General features: G+C 44.0%; 1 protein-coding gene across 2 annotated transcripts; it reads left to right on the forward strand.

Moving 5' to 3' along the window:
- Positions 1-996: 996 nt before the first annotated feature.
- Positions 997-19542, forward strand: LOC135905112 (tRNA dimethylallyltransferase). 2 transcript variants are annotated; one of them, XM_065436104.1, is made up of 12 exons: positions 997-1168; positions 1298-1435; positions 2129-2227; positions 3059-3309; positions 4373-4515; positions 6031-6142; positions 8118-8236; positions 9690-9767; positions 10645-10754; positions 15005-15119; positions 17364-17439; positions 19387-19542. In XM_065436104.1, exons 1-12 carry the CDS (start codon positions 1025-1027, stop codon positions 19433-19435), a joined length of 1434 nt encoding a protein of 477 aa, XP_065292176.1. In that variant the 5' UTR covers positions 997-1024; the 3' UTR covers positions 19436-19542. The 2 variants fall into 2 exon arrangements, with proteins under 2 accessions (XP_065292176.1, XP_065292177.1); XM_065436105.1 differs by lacking the exons at positions 997-1168; positions 1298-1435 and adding an exon at positions 1876-1908.
- Positions 19543-19773: the final 231 nt, after the last annotated feature.

The following is a 19773-nucleotide window of genomic DNA, read 5'->3' on the forward strand; positions in this document are numbered from 1 at the left end:
ACGCATTTCAAAAAGCTAATGACGTAGGAACGATTAAGTAACGCGCACTGAGCCGCTAACGTGTAACCAATGCCGCTGAAATTCATTATTTATTTTTCTGAGCTACATAGAGCCTATACGGGACTTCACCGAGTCGCCTCACATCGAGACGAACTAATTTTCTCACCGTTGTTGTCAAAGTCGGTAACAGCTAAGAAGTCTATGACCAATACGCCACCCTTCAACTGAAAGGGAATATGTATATGTGCGCCAGCCAATTACGTTCGCTCATTTCTATGACGTCATGGCGGACGCGAACTTGTTTCGCTATAGACGCCTCTCGGGAACTGTCTTTGAGTGGTGGAGGGAGTGGAAGGGGAGGGGGCACAGACAACATATGTAGTGAGTGCGTTCTTGTGGGTGAATGGCATATGGTCATAGTATTTAACTCACCAGATGTCGGGAAACAAGACAGCAACTTTATTTCTTAACTATAGGGTGGAGGTTGTACTGAATTATTGGTTGCTCCAAATTCAGGAAGCGCTCTTCATGCTACTACGAATAACAATGTCAGCGGCTGTGTCCCGTCTATTTCTTTCGTCGTCCATGTGCTTCTGCGCTACTGTGTAAATCACGCCATACCAACTATCCCACCAGTCTTCCTTTTGAACAGTCAATGCCCATTCGCCTCTAACCACGCTAGACTATCGCACATAACACACATGCACACACGCACTCACGCACGCGCGCACGCACACACTGATCGTGACGCTTTTTGTTTGCACCCTAAAAAGTCACATTTGAAACGCGCGCCTCTGTGTTGATCAGCAGCACAAAATGGAAACCACACTGGCGCAGACGCTTTTAATTAAAAGTCGGCCTCCTTGAAATGCCATCAGACAACCCGCCTCTTATTGTCTTTCCTTGAGGAAACCTCTGTCACATATTTAACCCTCGACAGCTGTTCCAAGATTTTCTCTGCTTTTCGCTTTAGCGAGGTCCAAATTCCAATCTGGCCACATTGTTTACGCTTCTTTTTGTCAAGATGGCGGCGCCCAGCGCGTTGAAATGCTGTCGAAACCTTCCTCTCGTTGTTGTCCTAGGCGCAACTGGCACGGGAAAGTCCAAGTTGGCCATAGAAATAGCTTCCAGATTCAATGGAGAAATAATAAGTGCCGATTCTATGCAGGTAAGGAGCCTCCATCACTCGCTTCGCTTTCGCCGAGTTTGTGCCTATTGGCGTCATCTGCTACAAACACGAACTTGCGGTCGGTGCTCCTTTTCTGTGCTCTAAACCAGTTTGTTCTCGCCTGTTTAGGTTTACAAGTCACTAGACATCATCACGAACAAGGTCACGCAAGCGGAAAGGGAGGCTGCCCCGCATCACTTGCTCGATTTTTTGGATCCTCTCTCGAACTTCACCGTGGCCGACTTTCAAAGCAAGGCTCTCGGAGTTGTGAGTTTATCGCTGCGTCTCATTTCCCTTGCAGCTCGAGGATCTAGGCGACACTGTAACAATATCCGAGCGACGTCACAACCATCGCTGTCGGTCAGAACTGCGCCCCCCAAGATGACAAACTAAGTATGAAATACACTGCCCTCCAGCACGAAGATAACTTGTATAGATGCTCCAACGAATAAGAGTTGCTCATTTCAATGGCATCACGGCGGAGGCGAACCTTTAACCGCCTTGAACGTTTCTCGGGAACTATGTTTCGGTGTGCGGAGGTCTGAGGGAAGGTGTAATGCGGTTTTGCGGGTGGAGCTTGTACGGAATTCTTATTGTCACCGAGTTGTTTCTGGTTGAAGCTAAATACAGTTTTAGCGACTATGGACGATGCTGTCTTTGCTTGTCGGTGGATTTCTGCAATTTTTAATCATTACGTTTGTCTACGCCAGCTGTAGGAAAGGATGCATGACGTAAGCATGGTACGAAAGCAGGCTTTTATATATATATTAGTTTTGTAAATTCGGCGTGTAAGCCGACTTTTGTTGCTCCCGATAGCCAAAACAATGAGAACTGCTCCTTTAATACTGCGAGCCAAATGAGCTCATCCATTAACTAGCAGAAAGACTTCAGGTATCGCATTTATTTCACTTTCTTTACATTGTCGCCACCATATAGATGTTCCCACGGCTTGTCTTGCAGATCAACAACTTGGCCAACAGTAACAAGCTGCCCATCGTCGTCGGTGGCACCAACTACTATATCGAATCCCTTTTGTGGAAGATTCTTGTGCGACCTGAGGTACAGCCACACTCTCTGATTTGGTTGATTCAACTTGTATTGTGGTAATGGAAGAACTATTAGCACAAGTGACCAGTGAATGGAGCATCAAAATTGCAATATGTGGGACTGCAGGAATATGATGCATGCGTAGCGTGTAGAAATGGTGCAGAAACCATTTAGAATATTCTGCTAGAATAGCACAGTGTTCGCCCAGCAATAAATGTGGAAGCAGTCGACTTGACTGAGGCATTAAGTTTCGAGGACTATAGAGGAAACAAATGAATCTGCAGAGGTGACTAGGTAAGAGGTGGCAGGAAGATTAGTGGCACAGAGGAAGGCATAGCATGCAATTACGTGGACTTTATATTGTGAATAATTAAGCTTTGTGTACAGAGAAACTCACATGCTTTGGATACATCATAAAGTTTGAAAGAGCGAGTTACCATCGCTTTGTTTCAAAAGGAACGCTCGCATAAACATCATGATCATAAGACAGTGTATTAGGCTCTTCCCAAGTTCGCAATGCAGTGGAGGGTGACCGTTATCTACAATAGGATTTATTTGATTGTGAATGATCTTTTTCATTTTGTGTGATTGTGAATGATCTTTTCATTTTGCATTGGCTTGATGGCCAGCCGTCCCTCTTCACAGGCTGCAACTCCGCCGAACTACCCGCCAGTGTGACAAATGGAAATGGCCCGTTTTGCTATCATATTGTTGTTAGCTCCAGCAGTGTATATCACAATTTTGCCACGCGGATCACTGGCCACTTGTGCGAGTATTCTTCCACATGATCGTTCATAAAGTGTGAGTGAGGTGAAGTTATTGTACGGCTCTGTATCCTCTCAGAAAGAACCCGACGACCAGCTCACCTTCGACAGCAGTCGTGTTTTGCTGAGAGATGTCATCAGTTCGTTCCTGAAAAGCAAAGTTGACGTCGACTGTAAAACCAGCAATGCTACGACTGCACTCCTCAGTGATGTCCCCGATGATGCCAGCCTGGGGGACGTCTGTACAGAGCGCTTGTACAAGTGCCTCGAGATGGTGGACCCGGAGCGTGCTGTGAGGCTTCACCCAAAGGATCGGCGGAAAATCGAACGGTAACGCTTCCTGCCTTGCTGTAATTTGAAGTGTGCAAAAGTATGACTTCTTCTCTCCTACTGACTGTACAGAATAGAAAGATAGGAACACAAGGTCAAAAACACTGCAAAAAAAATAAAAATGTGCTGAGAGAGAATGTAAGCAAGTACTCGCATGCTTTGCATAGTTCATTCATTCCCTACTTATAGAACACCTACAGCACACAGATGCATTAGCGTAAGGGAAGGTGTGCATTGTGAAATAAGTGAAATTTACTAAGATTGCCAATTTGTCAAGTTGGTAACGATCCATCTTCAACAGCACCACTTAGACAGGGGCAAACAAAAGAGCACAGGACATGCAAAGTGAACATCTTGCTGGTTCACTATTTTAGTTAGCAGCTAATTACCATCCTCAATAATAAACTCATGATATAGCATACAGGCTCTGCATTAACATTAAGCAGCCTAGGTTCATTATACCCTGATTCATACTTAGCAGTTAACGGTGCAGATGCTAGGCAAGTGGTGCAATCATAGAAATCTCCCTGCATGTCTCTCGCGATGCTCCTGTTTTTGGTCTGCTGTGCTTTCTGCAGTATCACTACTTCATCTATATTACAACTGCAGCTTGTGGACGATAGGGTACATCAAATCACGTATTATTTCTGTCCCTTTGTGCATCCAGTATGCAGCACACTATCTTTTTGTTGCAAGTGCATGTGATGCACTGTGGCCACTCATCCAGAAAGGTGCCACTCACTTGTTCGGCAGTAAATACATACCTGCCAACTTTCCAGAGTTTCTCTTAAAGTTTACGCATTTGGGCTGAAGAAGTGGGAAAAGCCCGGAGAGGAGCCCCGGATTGTTATTTTTCAATTTATGGCTTACCCGCATTGCGCAGAACTGCCATATTCACAACAGCTGATCATCACTGTGGTATGCTGCTTGCGACGTGCATGTTTATTTAAAATTTGCAAAACAATGCCCAGTGATACAAGGGCCCTTTAATAAGGCCAATAGCTATTCTCTTAGATTGACAATTGTCGTCAATGGTTTTGACGCAGTTTTTTTTTTCTTTCAGGAGCCTTCAGGTCTTCCAAGTCCATGGTCGGCCGCACAGCGATATTATTGAAGAGCAACGGCAGATGAAAGGGGGCAGCTCTCTCGGCGGGCCACTACGGTTCCAGCGGCCGTGCGTGTTGTGGCTCCAGTGCGACCAGAACGGTTGGTAGTATTGTTGTGGCGCGTTCATGCTAGAATGTGCCCAAATAATTGCCCTATACACTGTATAGGCCTACCACGGGGCTAGTTTTCCACTGGTGCTATTAGTTTCTTCCTTACCGTGCCAGCTGAAGGTTGAACTTCCACACCGGCATGCCGTTTGCTCGTTTTCCAGCGCTACATAAATTGGCACGTTATAAGCTGCGTTGCCAGCAGCTCTCTGGCAGGTGTTCCTGTAAAACAGACAACTTAATTGTTGCAAGTGCATTCATTCCCAGTTCCTTAAATCTTTAATCACCATGTTATCCTAGGATGTCATCATTCAACAACTGCTGAAGCAATTTGAAGGGGATTTGTTGCATTTAGATAAACTGCTTAATTCTACCCATTGTAGGTAGATTAACTTTTTTTATTTAGGGTCTCAAATCTTTGAAAAGAATTAACAAGTTAAAAAAAATTGTTAAAGCATGAAGTTCAGAAATCTGTACCACTGCAATAAAAACCGATGTCTCAGTTCTGTGGGCTACATCTGATGAAGCGTCTCGGCAAACACATATCTATCTACTACTCATTTAGCATGTGGAGGACTATTCATACTGAGGCGGGGGGGGGGGGGGGGGGGCTGCAATGTGTATACATTTTTCGGTTAACACCATGGACAGACGTCAAGTGTGCTCCCCATTCTGATGTTATAGTTATTGATTTCTTTGAAATATTTATTTTTTTATTTATGTATAACACAAAGAAATGGAGCAGCTGGCTTCAAAGCAACTCGCGTATATCAGAACAGAACAGATATACGAATTTACAGCTAGCATAACATTGTTGCAATGCTTACAAGGGTTTTGGAAATGTTACTATAGTAGTATTCCCGAAGTAGTCATTATAATGCATTGATTTTGTCTGCTTTTGATGTCTCAGTAGGTGCACCTTACATAATGCTTTTCTTTTTTGCCAAGTTACAGATCTATAAACTGGATGTTTCACTTTAATTTTTAAATTGTTTGATATTTGACAATTTCTGGGGGAAGAATGCTGGTCAAAGAAAAATCTGCATCCTACAATTGGTAGATTTTAACTTTTTTCTCTTAATCAGAATGACGAAAGTTTCGGTCCATATAAATGCGTGGGTTCTGGCTAGGACATTCGGGTGGCAGCAGATTAGCCGAAAAAGTTTAATTTGCTAGAGTCGAATTAACAAAACTTTACTGTAGTAGGTACTTGCTTCAACGAACCAGTTTCGGTATGCACAAGTGGATGCGACATGACATCATAATAGACAGCAGATTTGCCTGTGTAGTCATTGTGCATCCTTTTTTCTTGTTGTTTACATGTTAATTCTTAAATGGTGATCATCTGCAAAATCACCCAGCTGGACGGAGATTATAGGGGCACATGCAACATGCATCTCCTTCTTTCGTGTTTACATGTTTATCCTTGACTAAAATCAACTGCCAATTCACCCAACTTGCCGCCCAACATGCTTGGAATGTGCAACGTGCTTCAATTTTAATGCAGTGCTGGATGAGAGGCTGGATGCCCGTGTCGACGATATGATTGCCGCTGGCCTGATCAAAGAGATGGAGGAGTTTCACGAGCGATATAACAAGCATCGCATAGACCACAATCTGTGAGTTGGAATCTATAATGTGAAGCGCACTGTCGAACCCAGATGTAGTGAATTATTCTCTATATCAAACAAGCAAAATTGCTGGCTCATACATGTAACAAACTGAACCTTATAATGAAGGAGGTGTTCAGTGTATCGAACTCGGGGCATTCATTGCCATCGCTGTAAACCTTCTTGCATGCCGTAAATGCTCCATTCAGAGTAGTTATTTTTGTTCTTATTGTCATATGCGCCGGGGGAAGACAAAGATTGACTTCCGGGCCAAGCTAGCTGTGCTCAATCATGCCTGGTGTGGAGTCTCACCAGTGGACTGCACATAATTATTTCTAACAGGCTGGCTTTCGCCTAGAAAGTAGTGAAGTAGTGATCAGATGCCGAGTATATCTGTACTTGTAACGAATGCATCACAAAAGTCCGTTTCAGTTCTACATATTATGCGAGTATGGGTATATCAACTTGCCCAATATATCGAATTGTTTTTGATGTATATGCCTGTTCATTATAAGCAGGTTTGGCAGTACTACTAATAGTTTTGGGCAAGTTAGCCTTCATGACATGGAGTTCGATTAGCTTGTGAGCGTGCCTGATTCAGAAAATCACATATAGTTCCACAAGAGATGTAGCAAGGGCGTTATGGAGACTGCAGTCTGTCAATCAGACTCCATGATGTGGAATGTAATACGTCTGTCAGAGGGGCAAATTTACCATCACTGTAAGCGAGCACACTTCGCTGTTAATTTCATTGGAAGGCTGCCATACGGAAATGCATAGTGACTCTATATAGGTAATGCACTTGCCGACAAGTGTGATGTTTGAACTAGCTTTGCTGCGTCGAGGTGCATAGCTTCAAGGACGGTGCTTCAAATATAAATAAAGTAATACTCAGTGGACAGTCTGCACTAATTCTGAAGGAAGTTAAGTTATGGGGTTTTACGTGCCAAAACCACTTTCTGATTATGAGGCACGCCGTAGTGGGGGACTCCGGAAATTTCGACCACCTGGGGTTCTCTAACGTGCACCTAAATCTAAGTACACGGGTGTTTTCGCATTTCGCCCCCATCGAAATGTGGCCGCCGTCGCCGGGATTCGATCCCGTGACCTCGTGCTCAGCAGCCTAACACCATAGCCACTGAGCAACCGCGGCGGGTGATTCTGAAGCAAAGTTTGGGTACGGGCTAGTTGGTATTCCATGGTATCAATCGTCACTTAGAGCGCATACATAGACGAGGGACAAAAGAGGACGACGAAGACAAGCGCTGACTTCCAACTGATTATTATTTTGAGAAACAAACATATATATACTGAGACACCAAGACAAAAGCGCCCCCTACAAAGCAACAACCCGAGATGAGTATGCATTCAAAATGAACCTAAGATGAATGAGAGTGCATGTGCGACCTCAGACAAACCAGTTCTTTGTCTGTTAATGCAATTGACGGCTTGCTAACTGTGTCACCATCGGCAATCGCTGCTGCTTCAATGATAAGCCTGGTGCATTCATTAGAATGCCTAGCTAAGATAGTGGTTTCTTCAAAAAGCGGGATACAGCCGCATTGTGCGCAATGAACACCTAGAAACCCTTCCCGCCCTTCGCGCACTTTATTGCTGTGTTCTTGTAACCTAACGTTAAGACATCTGCCTCTCTGCCCTACATAGGACCGACCGCATTTCAGAAGTGTCTTATACACAACACCTTTCGAACAAACTGCATACTTTTTTCTATGATTAGTACTGCAAATCCTACGTTCCTTAGCAACAGGATTGGTTCTGACACAAAGCTGGGCAAGTTTTTTTGGAGCTGAGAATACAATGACGATACCTGCTCTTTGTAAATGCTCTTTTCTTTCTTTTTTTTTTCTGCTAGAAATTTTCTTCGACTGTTTTTCATTGTTGAAAGTGTCCTTGTTATTGGGTTGTTCAAGTTGATGATTTCATTAATTATTCAACATGCTTGTCTACCCTTTTTCTCTTGCAGGGAAGCTGACTACACAAAAGGCATCTTTCAGTCGATTGGGTTCAAGGAGTTCCACCGGTATCTTCTCATGAACAGTGAAGAGAAGGCTTCCCCGAAAGGACAGGAGGAATTCGCTCAAGGTTAGTCACGAGGTGGTGGTGATGGTGAAGATGTTTATTTATCACACAAGCAGTACAAGTAACCCTCATTACTACACTGAAGCCGCATCAAACACCAAAACCGCTTCAACTGATGTTCCTATTAGCACATTGTATTTGTTACATGGGAGTATTGGTAGGAAGCATTTTAAACTTACTTCGTTATATCCAACGATTCATTATATTCGGGTTCCTTATATCAGTGTTTGACTTGATTTGTTTATATGCCGATATCATTGAGAAATAACTTAGATTTACTTCTTTATATCAGTGTTTGGCTCTACAACACCCCCCCCCCCCCCCCCCCCCCTCACCGTTCATGTAACTGTCTGGCGAGGATAGTGGCTATAGTAACGAGAAAGATGCATTGATAGGAGATAAAAATAGATTGAGCAGCATTGGTAAATTGCCCTACTTCAGTGCCAGAAAACCATTCATACTGTGAGAGGTGAGAGGGGCTGTATAGTTCTCACACAGAGTCCACATTCTGTAAACTTGACAAACTCGCTGAAGAGCTGAAAGTTCTTCATCCATTCTACAGCTGTGCACTTTTTTTTATGACTCTAGAGATACAATAAAAGCGGAGAAGCTAAATTTCCAGTGGACAGAATTATTTGGCACCTCAAGGGTTTTCTTAAGCGGCGCCAACCAGCACCAACTCTTCCTGCATTCAACGCTCAATAACAACTATGAATGATAAGAAGCGTTGATGAGAAAGCCCCACGGTGAACCTAATTTTTTCTTTTTCCGTATCTTTTACCTCCAGTATGTTGGGAGGAAACTGTACGCCAGGCAATAATGTACTCTTTAGAGTGAACCTGCCCTTAGCAAACCCATTCAGACTTTCATGACCGTAGCTGCTGCTGCTGCCTTGCCAAGTAGACGCATGCCAAACGTTGTGTAACATGTGTGCGTGAGAACACATTTGTGCATGCCAGCTTCCATTAGACCATGGACGCAGGAATGAAACTGATCAAATGACGGTCAACCTTAACCCCGTGTTCCGCGCCATGGTTCTCTCGGCATACATCTGTCCTCACCGTTATTCCCTCGACGAACATCACCTTTATCCACGTGACATCACTGGGCCGACGTCACGCAGTGTGTATTCGCATAAACTGCTGTTTGCATCTTGGCTCAGGTTGCGAAAGGTGCAGGTCGCAAACAAACGTTGCATTATATTAAAGTTGTGGCCTGTGCGGTGCGTAAACATAAAACATTGCACGGGATCACACATTGTATAGATGACAATTCAGACAATTGTACGCATTGCAGTAACTGCTTCACGAAAGCCTCGCTTCACAGGGATTCCAGCATGTGGGTTGGATCTGCATACCTAATTTTTCTTTCTTTCCTTTGTCGCAATAATTAACTTGCTTTATGTGAACTGCAATGTGCGTTTTTTTTTTTTCCCGCACGCACCATTTTCTTGCAGGATTGTGGCTCATGAAGCAAGTGACAAAGCGGTATTCCAAGAAACAGAAAAGGTGGATTACACAAAGGTTCTTAAGAAGTGAGCCCGGTTTCTTGTTTTCTTCCTAGTACAGTTAAACCGCGATGTAATGAAGTCGGTAAAATCGGCAATTTGCTTTGTTATATTGAAATTATGTTGTATTGAAATACGACCTTTCGTGCAAATAAGTCGATTTTCTTTACTTGGAAAGGGGCCGCAGAATTTTACGAATTATCGGGAAATTAGAAAATTGCAAACTTGAATGTGAAAACAATTCATTTTGATAAATTTGGGAGTTGGCGTCAAATGATACGGTTTCATATCGTAGACATACGTGGGTATGTCTACGATATATTTTTGGCGGTGTGAATTAAGGGAAGCCAGCTACGCTTTCACGTGCACTCCGCCCCCGCGGCTGATAGTGTCCAAACCTGGCTAGCGTCCATATATATCCAAACCTGGTTGTAATCAAGTTATACAAACTGTTGTGATCTATTTGTTATTTTGTGGTTCTGTTATCGATTCGAATAAAGAAGCTAGGAAGGAATTCAGGTAATGAACACAAAGCTATGCGTAGTAGGCAGCAATTCTTGCCTGTCATTTAGAACGACAAAAAAGGACAATAAAAATAATTCCCCTGCGCACTGATTTCGCTCCATGCAAGTGTCTTTTCTTGTGCTTGCAGTGGATGCCACTCATTTGTTATATCCGACATGCATTTAATTAATGCTAAAGTTGTTTCGCATGTGTATTGGTCAATAAGGTTTGCATGTTGGACATAGAGAATAATTCACTTTATCCAGGTTTCTTAGCACTTATCTATCAACCAAAACCCTATCAGTCAACAGAACCTTTCTTTTCTTCCGTTCTACTGTCAGAGTTTGTTGCTCGGTCAGTTTAGAAATCTTGAAAAATAACTTTGTGTCCGGCGCTTCAGCGCCGGATCGACAGGTGCCGCCTGTGTACAGCCTGGATGCGACGGATGTCTCGTGTTGGGACGCCTGTGCCAGGGACAAGAGCTTCGAGATCGTCAGAGACTTTCTGGAGGTATGCACTTGCTAAAGGGATGCTAAAATGTCAAGCGAAGCGCTAGATTGGTAGATTACTCCTGGCACCAAACGTGTGTAGATCCAGACGCTCGTGTGTGCACAGCTGGCAGAGTCTGCTAAATCTCTGGACCTGCTATTGCCGTGTGATGAACGTACAGGAGCAGGAATGCGGGAACACATACCAGAAAAAAAAATTAAAAACGAGGACAAGCTCTGATTGGGTGAATTTGAGCCACGAACGATGTGGCATTGGGCAATTGGTGAATGTCGCAGTTGAAGACGTTGAGCCACCACCACGAATAGGACAGACAACAGAGTGCTTTGTTGTCTGTCTTCCTCGTTCTCATGTTTCTTCTGCACTCGGCCTGTTCAGTTGTGTCCAGAGTGGGGAATACCGAATTGGCAACGACAACGGCAGTACGAATTGGAGCAGCTTTCAGCCATCTGCTACTCATGTGCGATGCAGGAAGTTCTCGACGTCACTCGTAGTAAAGTATGGCCAGGGAGCTGGAAGCGTCGCATTGAAAACACGCTCAGATGGGGCCATGGAACAGCGCAAGTTCAACAAGTCTAAGCACATCGATCTGTACAGGCAATGCTGACAACTCAGACTTTGCAACACAATATGATCAACATAAACACCATGCATCAGTGCCAATAACGAACGTAAAGCAAATGTATCACGCAGCAATATCATCTACCCGTGTTTGGTGACTAATCTATCATTAGCCACAACCTCGCTTGCATCCGCAGCAGGATCAAGACCACTCCCAGCAATCTCTGATCCCGTCTGTCTTGGGTAGGCTGACTGCTCATCCCATACCTGCAAATTTCCTAATCTCATCCCAGCACCTCTACCCGTCACGGTGGCTTAGCAGCTACAGTCGAAATCCGTGATAACAAAATCCAGCGAGTGCGAAATTCTTGTGAAAACGAAATATTTTCGGATCCCCGGTGAACGCCCATAAGATTCAATGCATTTCATACCTGTCGACAACGAAATGTCGCTGTACTACAGTGATACCTTGTTAAACCGTAGTTGGCCGGTGCTCGAAAAAGTACGTACTAAACGGTAGTACTGCTTAACTGAAATACCATGAGACCACCCACTTACCTGTCAAAAACGGAACTCGGAGAGAGTGCGATGAAAGGGGAAAAAACATGCAGTGTTTATTCACTTTGTGCGACAAAAGTGTTATTTTCATTTGATGCCACGGCGGCCTAGCAGCGACGACAGCAGCCTCGAACTTACTGAAGCTGCGAGCCAGCTTTTCAGCCAGCCCCCTCTTCTTGGCAAACACTCGTATGGCAGATTCCTTGTTGGCGTTCTCCGTGCACGCGCGCGGTAGCGCTGCAGAAGTCGCTCGGCACCTTTTTCATTGAGGGGTGCTGTTCTCGTCACGACGATTGCATTCAGGATTGCATTCACGTAACATGTAGCTGCTACCCTTGTCGGGCCTGAATCGTCCGTGCTGTTGCTTTCCGTGTCATCCTCATCACTATCGCTAGTCGACAGCTCGGCAACAACAGAGGTAACGATGGCAAGTCGAACCTCGTAGCCGACATCTTTTCGCAGTTTCAGCAGCGCTGCCGAGCAACTTCTTCGCATTCTAAGTGCCACACACTGTAGTCAACAGCACATCCCTGTTGCGTGCCAGCGCCGACTTCGTGTCACATTCAATAGCACGAACAATGTCTAATTTTCCTTCTATGCTGAGCACCTGGCGCCTTTTTTATTCGAGCTTTGGCATGATGCGAATCCTTGGTTGCACGACGCCACAACGCTCTCTGGCACAGTGCTGAAATGATGTTGATGCGGCTTCATGCGCAAACGCGCAGGGCACTTGGAGGCCGTTGTTCCTATCTCTGAGGCTTGTTGTTCTGCCGGGCCACCCGACGGAGACGACGCACTGCCATGTTTGCACAACGAAAAGTGGAAACACTACGTTTTAACTGATACGTACGCAATAAGCTGGTACGGTTTATGCAGATACAAAACACATTACGTTAAATGGCAGCTGAGTCGGGGATTTGACTTTACTACTTTTTAAACGAAACTACTGTTTAAGCGGGTACGGTTTAACCAGGTTTTACTGTACAATCCTACATCAACGAAATTTATCGGAATTTAATCCTGTATATTAGCTGCTTGCACAAGGCTAGCAGGCTCCAAAATGTGCTCAAATGTGATTGCTCTGCACTAAAATTGCATAAAATTCCACCATATCACACGTGTGTGAGGGCCGCCGTTTTTGTTTACAAAAACAGCGAAGTGCTGGAAATGCTCGCACCGGATACACGTCATGGCTGCTATTTTGTTTGTTGATCGCTCATTTGAAGCGGCAGTATGTTGGTACTGACATGTAACGACGATTACTGCGCACCTAGCGCAGCACATAATGTGCACCTTGGTGAGAAAAATGCAGCAAGATCAGGAAATCCATATCCCACCGACGTGGAATTGTTTGTGGCACTTGAAGTGGCAATCGCAGCACGAAGCGCCACACATCTGGCCGTGATCGAGCGATCGTCCAGGAATGCGAATTCCTTGCTTCAGTAACGCTGGTTTTGGTGACGCCCAACAGGCATCGCATGCGGATTCAGCGCCAGACGTAGAGTTAGGCAAAGGTGCCGTAATCTCAATCGACTGCTTTCGGGTATATGTGATACAATTCCTTTTGCGCTGGATGTGTTGGCGCCTACAGGCGACAGCATGCGCTGGAGAAAGGCTTGGTGCGCTGTTGCTCTTCGCCCGGCGCCGAGTTGCTCAAAATCATGCAAAAGTGATCGTACCTCCGAATGCAATTGACCGCGAATACTGCTCCACGGCAGCGCTGCGTCTGCTGATCGACGCTTGTGGCGTACTTTGTACTGTCGGCAATGTGGTTCTATTCCTCGCAACCTTGCCAAAGTAGGCTAACAGAATTTTGACAGTAAAGTATCATTCTGCGACGCATTAACTGTTTGTGCTGTCTCATTTTGCAACAACAAAATCCCCGCAAAAGCAAATTTTTTCGCGTTTCCCGCCGATTTTGTTATTGCAAGGTTCCACCGTATGGTGTTTCGCTGCTAAGCACAAGGTCACAGAATTGAATCACGGCCACTGCGGTGGCATTTCGATGGGGGTGAAATGCAAGAACGGCGGCGTATCGTGCATTGGGCGAAACATTAAAGAACCACAGGCAGCCAAAACTAACCCAGAGCCCCCCACTACTGCATGTGTCATAATTAGATTGTGGCTTTTGCATGTACAATACCAGAATTCAATTTTTTTGTTCATCACACCACCCGGTCCTCCGTCGTTCGCAGCTGCATTTCCCATCCGTGGACTTCCATTTTGTCACTCTATGAGACGACCGATTATCTGCACCATGCATTCCGTGACCTGCCCAACTCCGTTCCTTCCTCCTCTGGCATTACAGAAAGTCTAGTTTTCAGGCTATTCAGGGCTTACATTGCCTTTTTAAAAAGAAGAGGTATGGGCATGATTGCACGTTATGAGTACAGTTGCCCACTATGTGTTTTGCCTCATCTTTGTGTCATCGTCATTAACCATAATGCTCCTCTTTCATTGCCCTGCTCAAAATGCAGTATTGCTGTATAGAGGAGTGTACCTCTGCCTTTCATATGATGAAAGTTTTCTCTTAATTAATCTCAGCTAGAGTATCAGCTACCTCAGTTTGCTTTACGATTGAAATTGCTGTCTTCCTATCCCTTACACCTATCATTATTCCTTCCATCGTTCATTACGCAGTCCTTAGCTTCTTCTCTGGCTTCATTGTTAAACTCCAAGTTTCTGCTTCATAGATTACCGTAATACCCCGTATTTTAGGACATACCTACGGCGTATAAATCAGCTGTGGGTGTTCCCTAGCAGCCAGATGTGTCTTTATTCCTAGATTCTAGTATTCCTATATCGAGAAGTCCCTATGATAGCAAGCTATTTATTTTGACTTGTGGCCTCCAAGCAACACCTATAATTTTTTGTTCCACCATGGCATTGTGCACTAATCTATACTGCTGTCTTTCTCGTGCGTAAAAATTATTAAACATGATTTCCCTATCCCTTTGGCAGAGCGTGGCATAGGGTGAATTTGGCAGGCCTCCGACAAGTAATCACAAACCTCTGGGTGGGAGTGGTCTCCATCTTGCAGTGGACTTAAATATAAGCTGATAACAGTGGCCGGTCTGTTGTTTCTTCCTGAACTGTATCTGAGGCGTCAGTGCATGCTTGTTGTTTATCGACAGGGCCGAGAGCCTAGCCACAAGCCAATCCCTCTACTTGACGGCAACAACAACCAACAGCAACTGTTCACTTGTGACATCTGCAATGTGTCAACTATCGGCGACATCACATGGCAAGGTGTGTTTCGATTCCTCAAAAAAATTTTTTTTAAACAGGTCACTCCAGTCAGTGCCTATGTGAACAACCATTCCCTCCTGTCGTGTGTATTTTAGTGTGATGTGATGAACGTCACAGTCGGGTAAATAAAGTCATAAATCGTCGGGTAAATCAAGTGAACATCAAGTTGGGTAAATATGATTATCATCACAGTTGGGTCCTGGCAGTATCGCGACTGTTTTTCTCATTCGATACTCTCCTTGGTGCAGCAGATATCTAACAATGATCTTTAAAAAATCTCTCTCAACCACCACCCTTCCTCCCTCGTGGAAACTTGCTTCAATTGTCCCTTTATTTAAGTCAAGTACCATTCAGTTGTTATCTGACTGTAGGCCCATCTCCTTAACAGCACATTCGTGTAGATTACTCTACACATTATCTTTAAAAATATTATGGGATTTCTCGAAACTAACTAAATTTTCTGCACTTTCCAGCATGGTTTTAACATGGCCTCAGCACTATAACACAACTGACAAAATTCGTTCACGACACCAGCAGCACTTTAGACATTGGTCACAAGATTGATGCTAGCTTTGTAGACTTTGCAAAGGACTTCGAGACTGTCTCACCCCCTAAACTTATGCACAAGCTGTTTGCTATACTGAAAAATGCATCTTTGATTGGCTGAATGTCGGGCTTTCTTTCCCAGCGCTCACAATATGTACGTTTCAACTCTACTAACTCACCATTGATGCCTGTTTCATCAGGGGTTCCCCCAAGGCTCAGAACTGGGTCCTTTTTTATTCTTGCTCTATATTAATAATCTCCCTCTACACAACTCAGTTAAAATACCCCTTTTTGCAGATGATTGTGTTTGATATCGTACTAATAAATCTCCAACTGATCATGTTGTCCTTAATAATTGTTTCGCTGACTTTTGTAACTGGTCCAAAGCATGGCAAATGATTATCAACTTCTCCATGTCCTTTACACAATGCTCGTGCCCTTCCTTCTTTGCCTATACCTTTAACAATATTACATTAAATTGAGTGTTCGAATTCAAATATTTAGGTACCCTACTAAGACACAATTTGTGATGGTCGAAACACATTGATGTCACCTTTAACAAAGCCCTTAAAAGACTAGCTTACATACATCGATAGCTGCGTCTTGCTCCTCAAGAAACTAAACTTCCAATATATAAAACCCTAATTCGTCGCATCCTGGAATATGGCTGCGTTGTATGGAATCCGTACAGTCACTGCGACGTCAAAAAACTGGAATCGGTGCAAAAAAAGGCAGTGCATTTTGTTTGTAGGAGATGTGACAAGGACTTTTCGCCGTCTAACTCTCTTCCCCTGCTTGGTCTCATTACTGTTGCAGAGCGTGGCAAACTTTAATGCCTAGAATTCCTTTACATGTTAATCAGTTTTCCTCGTCTCTCCTCTCTAGATAACTATTTAACCTTTTCCAAACCCTCAGTTATGAGGAGTCGCCACACTCTAAATATCTCAACCTTCTTTGCCCGCACTAATTCATTTAAATACAGCCTTTTTCATCACCAGTTGGAGTCTGGAATTCATTACCGGGCAACATCCGTTCACTACTACTGAAACAATTCACGCAAGCTTGTTTATAAATGTTAGTATGTTTGTTGTTCATCCCACTCCTGCAATAGCCTCATTGAGGCTGCAGTATGTATGTATAAATAAATAAATAAATAAATAAATAAATAAAAAGGCTTTCTTGATAAGATGCTGTGCTTTCAATAGTTGACACATATAGAACTTGCTCAAACTGTGTGTCCTCAAAAAAAAAAAATCTCTTGTCTCTATTTAGTTTTACGGCTCACTTCGCCGCACGACTCAATTCACCATTACAATTGTGCGGCATAAAATTCAGAAAGGTTAACTTGTTGCTAGTGCTTTTTCGCTTTGCCAACAAAGATGACATGAAGACATAAGAAGTTTATTTACCACATGTAAATATTAGTTAGTTGTAGCATCAATATTCACAATGTTATTTATGTAAATAATACAGATTGACATAGTTTCCTAGCCCCAATATATTAAAAGAAAAGCAAATTCACTCTTGCATAGAGTGATACAGACAGAGCTGTGTTGTGTATGTCGTCTGGTGTTTCTTGCACAATTACACAATTATGCACCCAAACCAGCTCGGCTGTTCTTTTTTATCTCATTACAGCCCAACTTTCTTAGCTACAGAAAGTGTCGTACATTTTCACGTCTTAATCTTTTCTTTCAGCTCACATGAAGTCAAAGAAGCACCTTGCATTAGCAAAGAAGCAGAAAGAGAGGCAAGCTGACGGAGACAGGAACGGGTAATATTTTACCGCCTCAGCTTCATTGCTACGATCCACTCCTGCATTCAGTGGATGGTTGATTGATCTCTGACTGCAAACATTAAGGGGGCCCTGAACCTCATTTTATCGAAGTGGAGAAAGGCATCTGAAGTGAAAATAGGCTATTTCAGAAATACTTTTCTGCAAAAAGTACTTCAGTGCGTTCAGCAGAAGCGGAGTCATTGACGATCAAACACGGCCTCCACCGTGCTCCCATTCCTCCTTCAATGCCTTGCACTGCGAATGCCACAGCACAGTGGGACGTGCCCACAACGCTCCACCATCTAAATCTCACCGTGGCACGCAGTTCAAATTTAATTTGAGATGTTAGCGTAGACGCCACGACTTGCGCCTTTGGTGCCTACGACGTGCTAAACTTAAGCCAAGCACGGTTGTCCTCAGCGAGCCGCAATGCGCTTAGCCAGTGGACTCGTGGCAGCACCCTGCAGGGGCCACGGTATCTACACCATGTAGCTGACCGCACCTTGATGTCAGCCATCGGCTAACAGCAGCCGTCTAAGAGAATGACGAAATAGTGCGTCCAATGACGAAATAGCGCATCTAGAAGAAAGTGAGGGCAGGGCCTTCTGTTCAATAGAGAGCGTTTGAGAGAAAGGTGACTTCGCGATCCGCTTGCTAGCTCCACGCAACACGTACGACAGCAGAACTTGGCCGAGATGTGCACAGCAACGTATGCTACCCACGAACTAAGTTATTTCACCAAGCCTGAGGGGCGGTTCAGGGCCCCTTTCATGCACAGAATGTGGTGAGGGGGCTGTGAAGGAGTGTGAGGGGGACGTTAAGTAATTCTTATTAATAAAGCGAATAGCTCTTCTTTGTATCTTTCGCCCGCCTTCGTGCTCAGTGGTTGGTGGTCGGACATTGGACTTTCCCTCCCCCGATACAGAGGCACCGATTGCTGTGGCGGCGCAACCGGATTTCAGGGCACGTTTGCCGTAAAATGCAAACTATTAAACATAATTTGGCATGCACGTGCTGTCCACTAATTGTACTACGTAGCACTGCAGACGTGCTGGTTAACAGCTGTCTTCTCTGTAGGATTACGCAATTAAACAACGAATGCTTCTTAAATATCCTCACTGCAACAAACATATGTCATGAAGTCCATTGTTTCTTTAATAACGCAAATTGCTTTCTCAAAGCAGTCGGCTATTTGCTTTCATTAGCAATCATCTTTTGTATGGTATGGTATGAAGAACTTTATTTAGGTCCTGAGGGATCAGTCTGGGACTGATGCGGGCTGCTCCGTTCTGCAAAAATTATTATTATTATTATTATTGTTGTTGTTGTTATTAAATTCACATATGTAAAACTGATCACAAAGGAAAGATAGAAAGAGCTAAATGGCAACTGCGTTCAGTAGACAGAAAATGGCTGCCAGGTCCACAAGAGAAGAGGTACATAAAAATGAGATAGTGAAGAACAGGAGAGAGATTTAAGAGGGAGAAAGGCATAATGAAAGGAAAGAGGGAATGAAAAAAGAAGGGGCGGAGAACAGCATAAGAATAAAACTTTCATCTGCATCAGGCTCATCAGTCAGCAAGGCTCTTTCGTCATTTTGGAAGGCAACACGTCGAAACTGACAATCGCAGACTGCGCACTCAATTCACTGATGTGATCTAATTCAGTACTAATTTGTGGACTAATTGCGGGAGGTTTGTACAAAATTCCTCTCAATGGAATTTCAGCGGTTGACAAGTAAGCTAGCGCTGTGATTGACAATCGCTCTTCGTGGTTTTTACTGAAATTTTTAAGCTGCCCTTGTGTGTCTACCATTTTTGGACATAGTAGGAGCGCTATGAACGTCAAGCGAAAAGTAGTTGCAATGGGCTTTTGCTTACACACACTGTGTGAGCAACGTGGGCTGCTATCAATTTAACTGATCTGAACTTTTTTTTTTTTCAGGACCCCTGCGATAGATGAGCATGCCAGGGCTCTGGACGCAGTTGGGTAGCTTGAGAATACATGTAATTTATGCATAACTAATTACTTCTGCAATATTCATGGCGTCAACCTCACATTGTACCATATTTCCAGGAATATAATGTTTTTAAACTGTGAGCTGGAGAAAGCACCTCACGTTACATAGAAGCAACACAGTGATTAGGATGTTTCGTTTTCTTAGGGAAAGAGAGATGAAAAATTATAATTGGCAACTTGCATTGCGTTACACATTCAGTAATATGCTTTGAACATAGTGCAGTTTTCTTTCTTTTTAACTCTTCGCTTCAACATGCAGGGTGTGGAAAAAAAACAATGCCACCGCCATGCTAGTGCGGTCATAGCTACGCT

The sequence above is a fragment of the Dermacentor albipictus genome, chromosome 6 (assembly GCF_038994185.2).
Source record: "Dermacentor albipictus isolate Rhodes 1998 colony chromosome 6, USDA_Dalb.pri_finalv2, whole genome shotgun sequence".
NCBI classification, from domain to species: domain Eukaryota; kingdom Metazoa; phylum Arthropoda; class Arachnida; order Ixodida; family Ixodidae; genus Dermacentor; species Dermacentor albipictus.